Source organism: Rhopalosiphum padi, chromosome 4 (assembly GCF_020882245.1).
Source record: "Rhopalosiphum padi isolate XX-2018 chromosome 4, ASM2088224v1, whole genome shotgun sequence".
NCBI classification, from domain to species: domain Eukaryota; kingdom Metazoa; phylum Arthropoda; class Insecta; order Hemiptera; family Aphididae; genus Rhopalosiphum; species Rhopalosiphum padi.
In genome coordinates, this window is record NC_083600.1 from 4,687,199 (window position 1) to 4,699,742 (window position 12,544).

Sequence of the window (12,544 nt, forward strand, 5' to 3'; positions counted from 1 at the left end):
GGCATATAGTAAAATCAGGGATTTTTCTAAATGCATAAGAATTTAATTTTTATGCAATTTTACTAACTGCCTAGACAATTAGTTAAATTCCCAATTCAAGTCAGGCAAATAATAAAAATGAAACATTTTATACTATTTTAAAAATTTAACTATATTTTCTATTTATAGCAAAATTCTTATATAAAAAACAACTATGTATTATTTTACTAACACGGAAGTATATGAAATATGTCTTATGTATAGAGAGTCTATAGTCTCAACGTGAGACATATATATATATATACTAACTGGATTTGCAAATAGTATATAACATTAAGTACCTAATGTAAATTTTATATTATCATTCGCTATCACGGTGATAAACAATTGTTCTACGTTATAAATAGGCGTAAAAATTATTTATCTCTGTAACATTTATGAACATAAATAGCAAAACCACCGTCTTGCATACTAGAACTAGCTAATAGAAAAATTACGATTAACACGAAAGATATTGTAATTTTTATAAACAAGTTCAGAATCAGCTCTATCAGAATATAATCATATTTCAGTCAACGTAAAATAATCTACATTAATAAGTGGTATATTAAATTATAAAGATCTAATTCTGGTTTTTTTAACATTTTTATAGAAGATTACAAACAGCAGATAAACAATAGAAGTAGTTACTATTTAGTTAGATTTTTGATTCTGATCAAAATTTCTGAGAAATTGATTTTTGGTATACTATTTACATATTTTATAGTTCGATTTTTGCCCTAGCTACATATTTCTGGTGCAATTATTTTTAGAGTAGCTTCATATTATTTTATCAAATTTTTGTTAAGTCAATATTTAACCATTTTCTATTTTTTAAGTGAACGCAATTTAGATTTAGATTTTAATATATCAGATACATTCAAATAATTTTAAAATTGTAGGAGTAGTAGTTGTACTGTTCGAGTTTCTCCGATACGTTTAACAAGAATAATATTATTGTTTAAATTTAAGTCAACTATTAATTCATTAGCAATCGCAAATGCATTATAATCTTCATTAGGTAATTCTGTTTTATTAAAAATAATAAAATTTTTACTTTTTATAAGTCTATGTTGATTTTTTAAGATCATCTTTTCAGATAACAGATTTATTATTTAAATTATTTGACTCTAACTTGTAATGTCATCATGAAAACTATTTATTTCAGATTTGAGATTACCAGTATCATTTTTAGACTTTTTATAGAAATCAACAAGTCCTCAAGTGTGTTATTTAAAACAGAGAATTTTATTTCATACCTCAACAGCTTATTATTAATAACAGATTTAAGTTTATATGGTCATGAAAAGTCTTTCTTTGCTTAAGTTTCTTCTTTATATCATGGAGTCGTGGAGAGTAAACTCATTGTTTGAACATGTAAAAAAGGACGTTATATTTTTTTCAAGGGATTATAAATGTAGGTACTTATAATTTGACATTTTTAGATTATTTACTTCAATTTAAAACAAATATACCGTAAAATAGTAGTAAGAATATCACTTGAAAAATAAGTAGTTAAAATAAAAACACCGACTCGTTTATGTGTAGTAGACATGTAGAGCAATAATTAAAAAATATAAAAATTGTAATTTCCTGTGACACTTGTAATTTATTAACCTTTTGAACTATAGATATAACCACACAGACATATAATCAATTGGTCCTGTACAGTTATATACTTAATATGCTGTATTAGATAATAATGATATTATAACTTATATACGCGCAAAAAAAGTCTAACTCGCACGACGACCAAACTAAACTATGGCTATATGTATTTACTCAACTTAAAGCGATTAGGTTTAGGTTAGGAAGTAAGCAGAGACTTTTAAAAATATGACTAAAATAATAATTATAGTATTATTGATTATATGATTAAAAATAAAGTTAATAATATATAAGTTATTAATTCTAATTCATATTTGTTATATTCATAAGTATAAGAACCTATTTGTAAACATTTTGATAATAGAGTTAGTAAATTTCCATTATTATTCCCGTTTGCAAGTTTAACAATCAATATAGTAAAAAGTATAATATATTAAGACATCTAACTATTTGTTTAAGAACATCTTGTTTTAGTGTTCTATCATAAAATCACGTTTAACATGATCTATATCGTATGATGTAAATATATATTTGTTTTTTAAATCAATTTTAGAATCATTTTCACAATATAGTATTAATTAATTTTATGTTACTATACTCAGGTGTAAAAACTATAAATCATTAAATGTATATAAAAAAGTTATAGGTATATTTGGTTTATATATTTCATAAATATAATATTTGATTGTGGTTATTATGATCTCCGATCAAATAAATAACGTATTATTATACTTCTTATAGTAATATAATTTAATCACTAATTTATAAATGTAATTTAAATAAGGCACTTAATATTAATACAAAAACAAATATTTGTCAACTAGCATATTTCAAATTGTTTAACAGTTCAAGAATAACTTAATTGTATAATTAATAAAAAAAAAAGTTTCAAATTTAAATATACAATCTAAACGCTTTTTATCAAAAAAATTAATTTATCTAAAAAAGGAACATTATATTAGTGTCAATATTTAGAACTGTATTCGTATGAACTTGGCTTAGAACTGTAAGGAGAAGATGACGGTGATTCATATTCACTTTGAGGATAGGAAGAAATGATTGGTTTGAATGAACCAGATGAATAAGTCGGTGACTTATAAGAAGAACCTTCGTAAGACGATCCGCTAGAATATTTGTTATAGTAAGAGGGCTTCTTATAGTAGGATAATGATTCTGTTTGATATACAGCACTAGAGCTGCCGTATGGTGACTTGTACGTGGATGACGATTTGTAAGGCGATAATGATTCATACGACGGTTTGTACAGAGACGGCGAATCATACGAAGAAGAGCCACCACTATAAGAAGGAGAGCTACCATAAGAAGGAGAACCACCACTATAAGAGGGAGAGCTACCAGAGTACAGAGATGAACCACCGTACGAGGAAGAACTACCGCCGTATGAGGGAGAGCTACCACTGTACGGAGATGAGCTACTACCGTATGAAGACGAACCACTGTACGGGGATGAGCTACTACCGTATGAAGATGAACCACTGTACGGGGATGAGCTACTACCGTATGAAGGAGAGCTACCGCTGTATGAGGGAGAGCTACCACTGTACGGAGATGAGCTACTACCGTATGAGGATGAACTACCACTGTACGGGGATGAGTTACCACTGTACGGAGATGAGCTACTACCGTATGAGGATGAGCTACCACTGTACGGAGATGAGCTACTACCGTACGAAGAAGAGCCACTGTACTTTTGTGGCGAAGACGGATATGACGAATGTCCGTAAGACTGGGAAAATGCATCGTATGGCGACGATGGTTTATAGTGGGCAGACGGGGATGGTTTGTACGATGATCCACCATACAACGCACTCTGCGGCAGATATTTGAATTTGTTGTACGAGTTGTCAGACGGATACGAAGAGGATGGGTAACTGCTGGGTTTAGACGGTGATCCGTACGACGATGACTGCTGTGCTGCGTAATATTGGCTAGACGTAGACGGGTAAGAGGACGGCGAGTGCGATGGATACTTATTAGTCTTAAAAGACGAAGAAACATAATTGCCTAGTCCTGGGGATGATTGGTACGATGGTGCTGCTGAGTAGGTTTGCGAATCAGCTTCCGGTTTGCCGAAAGTCACGGGACTCGATTTGTAAGGTGCCGAGGACGATGCACTGTACGAAGCGGCAGGTGGTGAGCTGTAACCAGGGGTGGTAGCGGATTGACCGGAACCGTAAGAGGAGACCGATTGACCGGCACCATAAGCGGCCGACTGACCGGAACCGTAAGCGGCCGACTGACCGGCACTGTAAGTGGCTGATTGACCGGCGCTGTAAGCGGGCGACTGACCGGCACTGTAAGTGGCTGACTGACCAGCGCTGTAAGCGGGCGACTGACCGGTGGTGTAAGCGGCAGATTGACCGGCGGTGTAAGCGGCAGACTGACCTCCGGCGCTGTAAGTCGGTGACTGGAAGCCATAAGTGGTGGCCGGATAAGCGCTATAAGCCACCGAAGTCAGCGGGGCGGTATAAGCAGCGGCTGACGAGTATCCGTACGATTGTGGTTGCGGATAGAACAGCTGATTGGCGGGCACCACTAAGGCACTGATGGGAGCAGCCGCCGGAACTGCAGCGTACTGGCCGGCAGCGTATTGGCCGGCAGCGTATTGGCTGGCACCGTATTGACCGGCGGCGTATTGGCCGGTGGCGATTGGAGCTGCTGCGGCGTATTGGTAAGCTACAGCGCCGTCTTGAACGGCCGCTGCGCCGTAATCCGTAGTTGGAGCATAACTACCGACATAAGAACCATAACCGTTGGCTGTGCTCCGTTTATCGATTGGTGTTTCTGCTGGTTTGTCTCCTCCACTTACCGTGGCTGCAGCACAGCACACAATTACCGCCGCCAAAAACTGTAAAACGAAAAACCAATCGTTTAATGTTTATTCACTCTAAATGTACGTTTATTGCATACCCACTGCCCCCGTTGTAGAACTACTCGTATATGAGGCTCACGCGGATACGTGAATAGATAATAATATTAGTATAATTTACTTAATTTAGTACCTATCATGATAATATTAATTTGATATTTTTATTCGTGTACATACGTTTACTGAACCTATAGACTAATAATTACTTAGAAAACAACTTATGTTTAATTTTAAAAACAAAAATATAACGAAGAAGGGTAATTTTTAAATCAGACTTAAAAAGATTTTATTTTAGACTATTGTCTATATAATATAATATTATAATATCAGAGGAAAACGAGATAAGATAGATAACTTATCTGCTCTACAGTCGAGAGTATCTCGTCATTGAGTAGGCGTTTTAATTGATGAGTTAAATTTTAATTCAATGATAAATCGATACGTACAATAAAAAAACGATTCTTAGCGGAGACGATAAAATATTTTAGTAACCAAGGTTACCAAACAATTATTTACAAAATAATATAAAAATTGTAACTAATTTTGTATTTTTTTTTTTTAGTTTTTCCCAAATATTTTAAAAACTAATGAAAATTTTCAATTTTTATATCCTAAAAGTTAGTCAACAATAGATTAAATTTGCTACAAAAAAAACTTCTATTGTATTTTCTCTACTAAAACCATTGTTGTAAAATTGTAAAATCAATACGTTTATCCTGAATTTTATCGCTTCGTACAAAATCTATAGTACATTTTCTCAATAATACATGCTTTAATAAATAATATATCTCGCTATTAAACATTAAAAATACAGTCAGTAAATGTAGTTGCTGTAGCAAAAAAAAAAAAATTGACCATATAAAAAAATTAAATTATATTGAATTATTCAAAGCATTAAATGACGTAATCCACTGATTAAAATATATTTATTTATTTGAATGTATTATACAATGTTGTAGTCAATCAGTATTTAAAATTAATCAAAATTAAACGGACAACTTATGCAAAATATCGTGCAAATAGTTTATAATATTCTATAAAAAAAAAATAATAACATTTATAAACGTCTATGTACTTATATAGAGGTACAATTAGAAGCAATAAAAATTGAATTAAACTTTTAGTACACTAGAATGTTGATGACAGATTTATGAATAATAACCAAATTGTTATAAAAATGTATATATAAAATAAAAATATATAACATGACTAATTTTTATTAAATTGTACCCAACTTAATAATAAAATTGCTCACGTCATAGTTTTTCACATAATAATGGTATAAAATATTACGTAAAACCATTTTATTGCATTATTTGAATTCAATAGTGTCTTGTTATCCAAATCAGTTTACTATATTTCAAATTCCATTCATTCAAAGATATGTTACACTAAGACTGGAACTTTCTTTTACTTGGAAATTCATCATAGGTTTTATAGCTATAGAATTGCATTACATAATCGTTTAAGCAAAAACAAAAAAAAATAGAAACCATTCAGTTTTTTCTTTAGCCAACTAATAACTATTCCGGTTTATTAAGCGAAATGCAAATGTTATTCCAGTCGCGTAAACATAAAGCTGTAAACCTTTCACTGATCGATTTTGACAAACAAAATCTCCAAGTAAGATAAACATATATAATACTATGTATAGGTTGTTGTTCGTTAACGTGTTAGCACCACCAAATCGTTTTGTTTTTCTAATAATAGAAAGTATTTCATAAGTCATAATAGATATTTCACCGTCCACCATATTTTTGTTACACAAATTTACATCACTCAATTAATGATCAGTTAAACTCTTTTACAGCGATAGATACTAATTTAAAAATTATAATTGCAATATTTTTGTCTTATGTAATCAAACGAATTTTTTCTTGCAAAATATCTATTTAAAATTTGTTGATTTTAAATCCTTAATCCATAAACTAAAACATTTAATATTAATATAAAAGATATTCATTATAATTATTAGATTAGAAGTTAAACTTTTACTTTTTTTCTCATAATATATAAATTTAAATATTATGAAAATTATAAATATTGTTAATATTGTAACTATAGTATGTATAACTAACATTATACAATGTTTGCATCTAATTAAACTTTCTATTTGTAATGTTTTTTTTTTTTTTTTACACAAATATTAATTATATTATACTACTAAAATAATAACTGCCTTATCTAGCTACCTAACTGATTATATGCTTAACTTGGCTAATAATATTACATTATAATATTAGGTATTCAATCTCTATAATCAATGATCTCGCGTGAATTTGTGACATCGTGATTTTAATATTATACGTTTTCATCTAGAAACCCATTAACATACTTAATGTAACGCTGTAAAGTATAAACAATTGTTACGTTCAGGAATACTTTCGGACTTTCTTCTTTCCAATTTACTTGGTTATTTATACAATTAATGGCAGCTGCTAACTACTTTATTAGACATAATATAAACATTATAAACATTTCATTTTTATTTTATGTGTATTATTAGTTTTTTACTTATCAATGTCCGTTGGTCATTACCACTTGTAATAACATATACGTTTTCGAATTGCTTTAATCTCATTATTTACTATTTAGTATATTGTTGAATAATATTTCTATTCTGAAAGTCGTTATTTATCATAGACTATTTGATAGAACTTCTGGATACTTTTAAATAAATATTTCCTTGTCAGTTAAAACCACTAATATATTGTCAGTCAATGAATTTATTTATATTCAGAAAAATAAACTGTATATATTTTTTTATAGAGTCAAGTTAGTTTTAGTTGTCTCTATCTTAAAAAATTATAATACAGCAAATTTATAATCAGTAGACCCAATTGTGTATTTTAGTTTTAATACTTAAGACTAAAGTAAATTGATCTATTATCAAACTTACCTTGGAATTTTTAGAAATGACTGATGAGAAATGAGAATGTAAAACATTACAGTTTTAAAATGACTATTACTCACTTAAAAATTGAAATATTGTAAAAAAAAAAAAAAACAATGTATAGGACCGAAACTACATGTGCGGATGTGTTTAAAATACTATTTTTAACTATACCAAGACAATATAATCTACATTTAAAGTATTCAAATATTAGTCTTATAATTATGTGTTCATGGAACGCATACATTTTAGTCTATACTAAATTAGTAGAATTGTTTACTACACGTGTTACAATACCAAAATTAATCGATAAAAAATGTCACTTTGTCCCATATTTTAGTGAAAGTTACAAAGAAAATTACTCCAAATAAACCAAATAGGTTTATATTTGACTGATTAGAAATTTTAAGTTGTAAGAGCTTTTAAAATAATTAATTTTAATTAACTGTATATATAGTTTTTTAAATTTAATCATGTTTTAGTAGGTATATTGAATAATTAATTGTACTCAAATAAAAAAAAAAAAAATTAAAATCTAATCTATGAGTATACTTTATGGCCGACTTTTTTCAAAGTTTATATAGATGTATTTTTTTTTTTTTTTTAAGTGCAATGTATTATTTGAATTGTACTTCGTATAATTAATTTTGTAGCTGCGTATAAACTAAAAAATATGTAAATCAAAAATCACTCTGTACGCGTGACTGTAAAACAGACTTAAAGTATAGATTATATGTTATATTCTTATAAAATATAAATTATTTTATAATGTATATTCTTGTAAAAGAAAATAATGTTTTCCTTGGAATAATTAGGTAGCAATAAATGAAATATAATAAATTTATCAAATAAATAATATAAATACATATATAATAAATTAATACTACAATACCTACCTATAAATATTTAAATTGGTTATAAGTTCCTTAATTAATTATTATGTTTACTCTTACTAAGACTTAGTCACGTGATATATTATTAAACCTATTATTTAAAATGTGTATGTTATTAAATAATTTTAGATATCTTCCAGCATATAAAATGTTACTGATAAAGTGATAACTACCTGTATTATACTAAAATATCCGATAACATAGGTTATGGCGGGAAACAATCAATATAAATAAATAGAAATAGTATATTAAGATTTTGTAGTGATTTCAATTTAAAGTAATGAACATTTGATTAAAAATCGTGGTTTTGTTCAAGTTAAGGATAAGATACGAGTACATGCAGTCATCAATATCCCTAGATACGTACCCCAGATCTAATAACGTATTATAGTTTATTCGTGTGCAGCGTACCTATGCACTTAGCTTACATAGAATATAGATTGAGTATAGCAAAGTGCACGTCCCAAAAAAATGCTTTGGAAATCATAATGTTTCAAAAACGTAATAAGATGCTGGTCGGGGTTATTAGCGTCGTATCTCAAATGACTTACCGGCGTTATCTTCAACAACATGTCGTCAGCGAGCGGTGAAAATCGTATCCAACGAGAAAATAAAAACGAAAAAACTTAAATGTATATTATATTATATTAAATGTTGACGTTATCGCCGTGCAGCGATGATATTATATATTATGTGGTGGACGGTCTTCTCCTTGCTGTCGGACGGTCGGCAATGCGAATCGCACGCCGTTCCGCTGGGGCCCGCGTTATATATAATATCGCGGTAACCCGTAGGAAGGTACGTGAAACGCCCCGCCCGCCAATTCGGAGTCGGCCGATCGTCGGTCTTGCCCCGTAGTCCGCACCTCGCCGCGCCCGGATCACGTTATAAAGACAGTCGCATGTTATATATTATAATAATAATAATAACGTTCTGCGTGTGTAATAGCTGCGGGTACGTGTAGGTACCTATTATCATGATATAGGCACGTCTTGTACTTTTACTCTCGGCCGCCACTGCGGATATATGAGTATTAAATAGGTATATAGGTACATTCGACGCGCCGTCGGTTACCCTTGGGCCTTGGCACCCGGCTAAAGCTGCTGCCGATGAACTTGTCCTCCGCACCGGCGCTACGACGATATACGTAGTAATGAGATAATATATAATACAAATAATTTAATATATAATATATAATATTATTATTATTATATATAGTACTTTTCGGTCGTCACGTAATGCGCGGCACGCGATGACCGTCGCCCGCCCGCGCGCGCTCCCGTTCCGGTTCGGTTGACGTTCGGCCGGTTTAATGCGATAGTAATAGTATTGTTATATTATTTAGATATATTTTTTTTTTATCTATATTTCTTTTTTTTCTTCCGCAGGCCTAAGGTACTTACGCGGCCGAACACATTTCGCGCTGTTATAAAATATTATTATTATTATTAATACTATCTCCGTGTGTTATTGTTCTACGAGGGGCATCGGAGTGTAATAATAATATTATATAGGTATAGGAAGTATTATACACATATTTTATTACCCGGGGTTATGATATTATATTAAAATGAATAATGGTCTATAGGCCTTACGAACCGACAGACCAAACACGCCTCCCGTCGATATTGTAGTCGTGAAACTATATGTATGTGTAGTAAAAGTGCAGTATAACAGCCGACTACTTTCGATGTTAAGTCCGTACATTACTTGTGGTACAGATCCGATTGCTGCACATATTACATCATCGCCGCACGGTAATCCCTACGTCCAATAACCAACATTCCGAAGAAAACTGACATCCGGTCGAATCTCCTGTAACAACGCAATCTGTGACGGTGATACTCGATCATTTTCACATCAAGTCCGCGCGCGCGCGCGCGCTCGTCCACCACAAGCACGTAAACCAGATAGTACCTGACTATATTTACTATTATTGTGCAATGTTAAGATAATTTCAGATACCCGGAACTTGGTAGTTTGAGGTTGGATACTGATATTACATAGTCCGTATTTTTTCTGGACTCAATTTTTTCAAATTTTTTAATCAAATAACTAATACTTGATATTAAATAGACAATACAAAAAATGATGACTTAAATTTACGGAAAAAACTGTTAACTATTTTATACAATGTGAAAAATTACGAATATTCGCATATTTAATGAGATCTAAGCTAAGGTTAGGTTAAGCTAATACTATATTATATATGTAAAGATATTCTGAATTATGATTTAATGTAACAAATTCATAAAAGTTTTCTATTTTTGTTTAACACCACACAGAATCAATAAAAGGCGATTCATTTTTAATAATAATTTAGTCATGACTCATGATCATTAATAACTGATAAGTGATAATCATTTATTTGTATGTAAATTAAGTATTAATGAAATAATGATCGATGGATTTATTCCCAGGGATCTATATAATAACTAATAACAATTATCCTAATAGCATAATATTGTTAATGACGGAAAATATAACTTTACTAAGCAGTAAGCAGGTAAACATGCATATGTACAATGTACATAACTATTGATAAGAAAGCAAAATGTGGAGTTTCACTGCAGTGATATACTTGCAGGTGAAAAAAAATTAGAGAGGGAAATTAAAATGAACATTTTTATTTTAAAATATAAAAATTGATAAAAACATCAATTTTGATGTATAAAAATTAATATTATGACATTACTCGTAAAGATACAAATTTGATTATAATGTCAGTATAATAACTAATATAAGTGTTGTAAAATTTAAAACAGCTTTAGATTTATAAGAACCATTTCCTTATCATTATTAATTTTGTTTTTGTTATATTTTTTCAACAAATAAATTATTTAAAAAAATACTATAATACAATAATAACAACTAACAAAAATCAAAAATACCAACTCAGTTGTTATCAATGATACTATTTTCGAAGGTTAGAACTAGTTTGCAGTAGAATCGCTTGCATTCAAAGTAATTTTAACTGGTCTCCCAAAATTAAATTTATACCTATAGGTATACTGTATACAACGTACATCGAAATAATGTATTAATGTATACTGTATATTGTATATTTATAATTATAAATATTTGATTATTTGATTACAATGTATTTTTATATTTATAATGTATTAGTTGACCTAGGAAACGTTATACACGCATATAATCCTATCGAAAAAAAGAACTTGCCATTGTTTCAAATTTTTAAATTTTTCGAAAAACTTCAGACTAATACGAAAATGTTTTAGTTGTTTAAATGAACCTAAACGTTTTATCCGTTTTCAAGTTATGCACTATGCACTTACCAACGAATATAATTTCATTTTTATACATATATAATATGTAGGTACAATTTAATTATTTTACTAGCAATTAATATAAAATTAATTTTCTGTGAATTATGATAAAATAAATGTTGAAAATAATTTTCAAAATTGGTTTATTATTATCATTTTATTGGGGGCGTACTTGCGGCTTACGGATCGCTTAAACAAATTAAAATGAGTCATTGTTTTTACTGAAACCTTAAAACTTCTTTTATTAGTAAAAACGCTAAAAACCTTACCAATAACAACTTCATAAAATAAAATATTCTCTTTTCATCGTTTGAACTGGTGAAAACTTATTTATACATAAATATAACTATTGGTGATGCAAAAATATTTGTTTTTACAGTGATTAAAAGTATTTACAACTAAAAAAGAAGAAGCTAACAATATTAACTTAGATGAGAACCTATATAGATGCCTTCATTAAAGTAAAAAATCTCTAATATCTGGATATTTAAAATATAATTAACTTTTTTATTTTTAAAGCTTTTTAAATATAGATAAGTACTCAACTTTTTGTAAAATAATGATATGTTAATATAAATATTTAGAAATGTAATTATTTCATGTTTTATGTAATATTTTTCATTTTATATTGTGATTATTTTATTTTTTTTTTTAAGTGATTTCACATTAGGATTTTATTTTTATAAATTGGTTTTTGAAGATAAAATAATTAAACATTTATAAAATACACTATTAATCTTTCTTTCTTTTAAATTATTTTTTACGATCAATAATTGTAAGTCGTAAGTTCCGAAAATTGATTTTTATTATTTTTTATATGTTTATTGTTTTGAGGTACTTATTAATTGTAAATAACTAACATTTTCAGCTGAACTAAAAATTAAGAATAGTTAAATTATAAACCTAAACATGAAAATAATTATTTGACATTTTGACCAGAAATTAATTATTTAAA

The 12,544-nt window shown here is 29.4% G+C and overlaps 1 protein-coding gene across 1 annotated transcript; it reads right to left on the reverse strand.

Annotated features, from left to right (window-relative positions):
• Window positions 1–2,252: 2,252 nt before the first annotated feature.
• LOC132929277 (DNA-directed RNA polymerase II subunit RPB1-like) lies at window positions 2,253–9,051 on the reverse strand. Its single transcript, XM_060994520.1, has 2 exons — window positions 8,854–9,051; window positions 2,253–4,495 (listed from the first exon to the last, which is right to left on the reverse strand). Exons 1-2 carry the CDS (start codon window positions 8,872–8,874, stop codon window positions 2,591–2,593), a joined length of 1,926 nt encoding a protein of 641 aa, XP_060850503.1. The 5' UTR covers window positions 8,875–9,051; the 3' UTR covers window positions 2,253–2,590.
• Window positions 9,052–12,544: the final 3,493 nt, after the last annotated feature.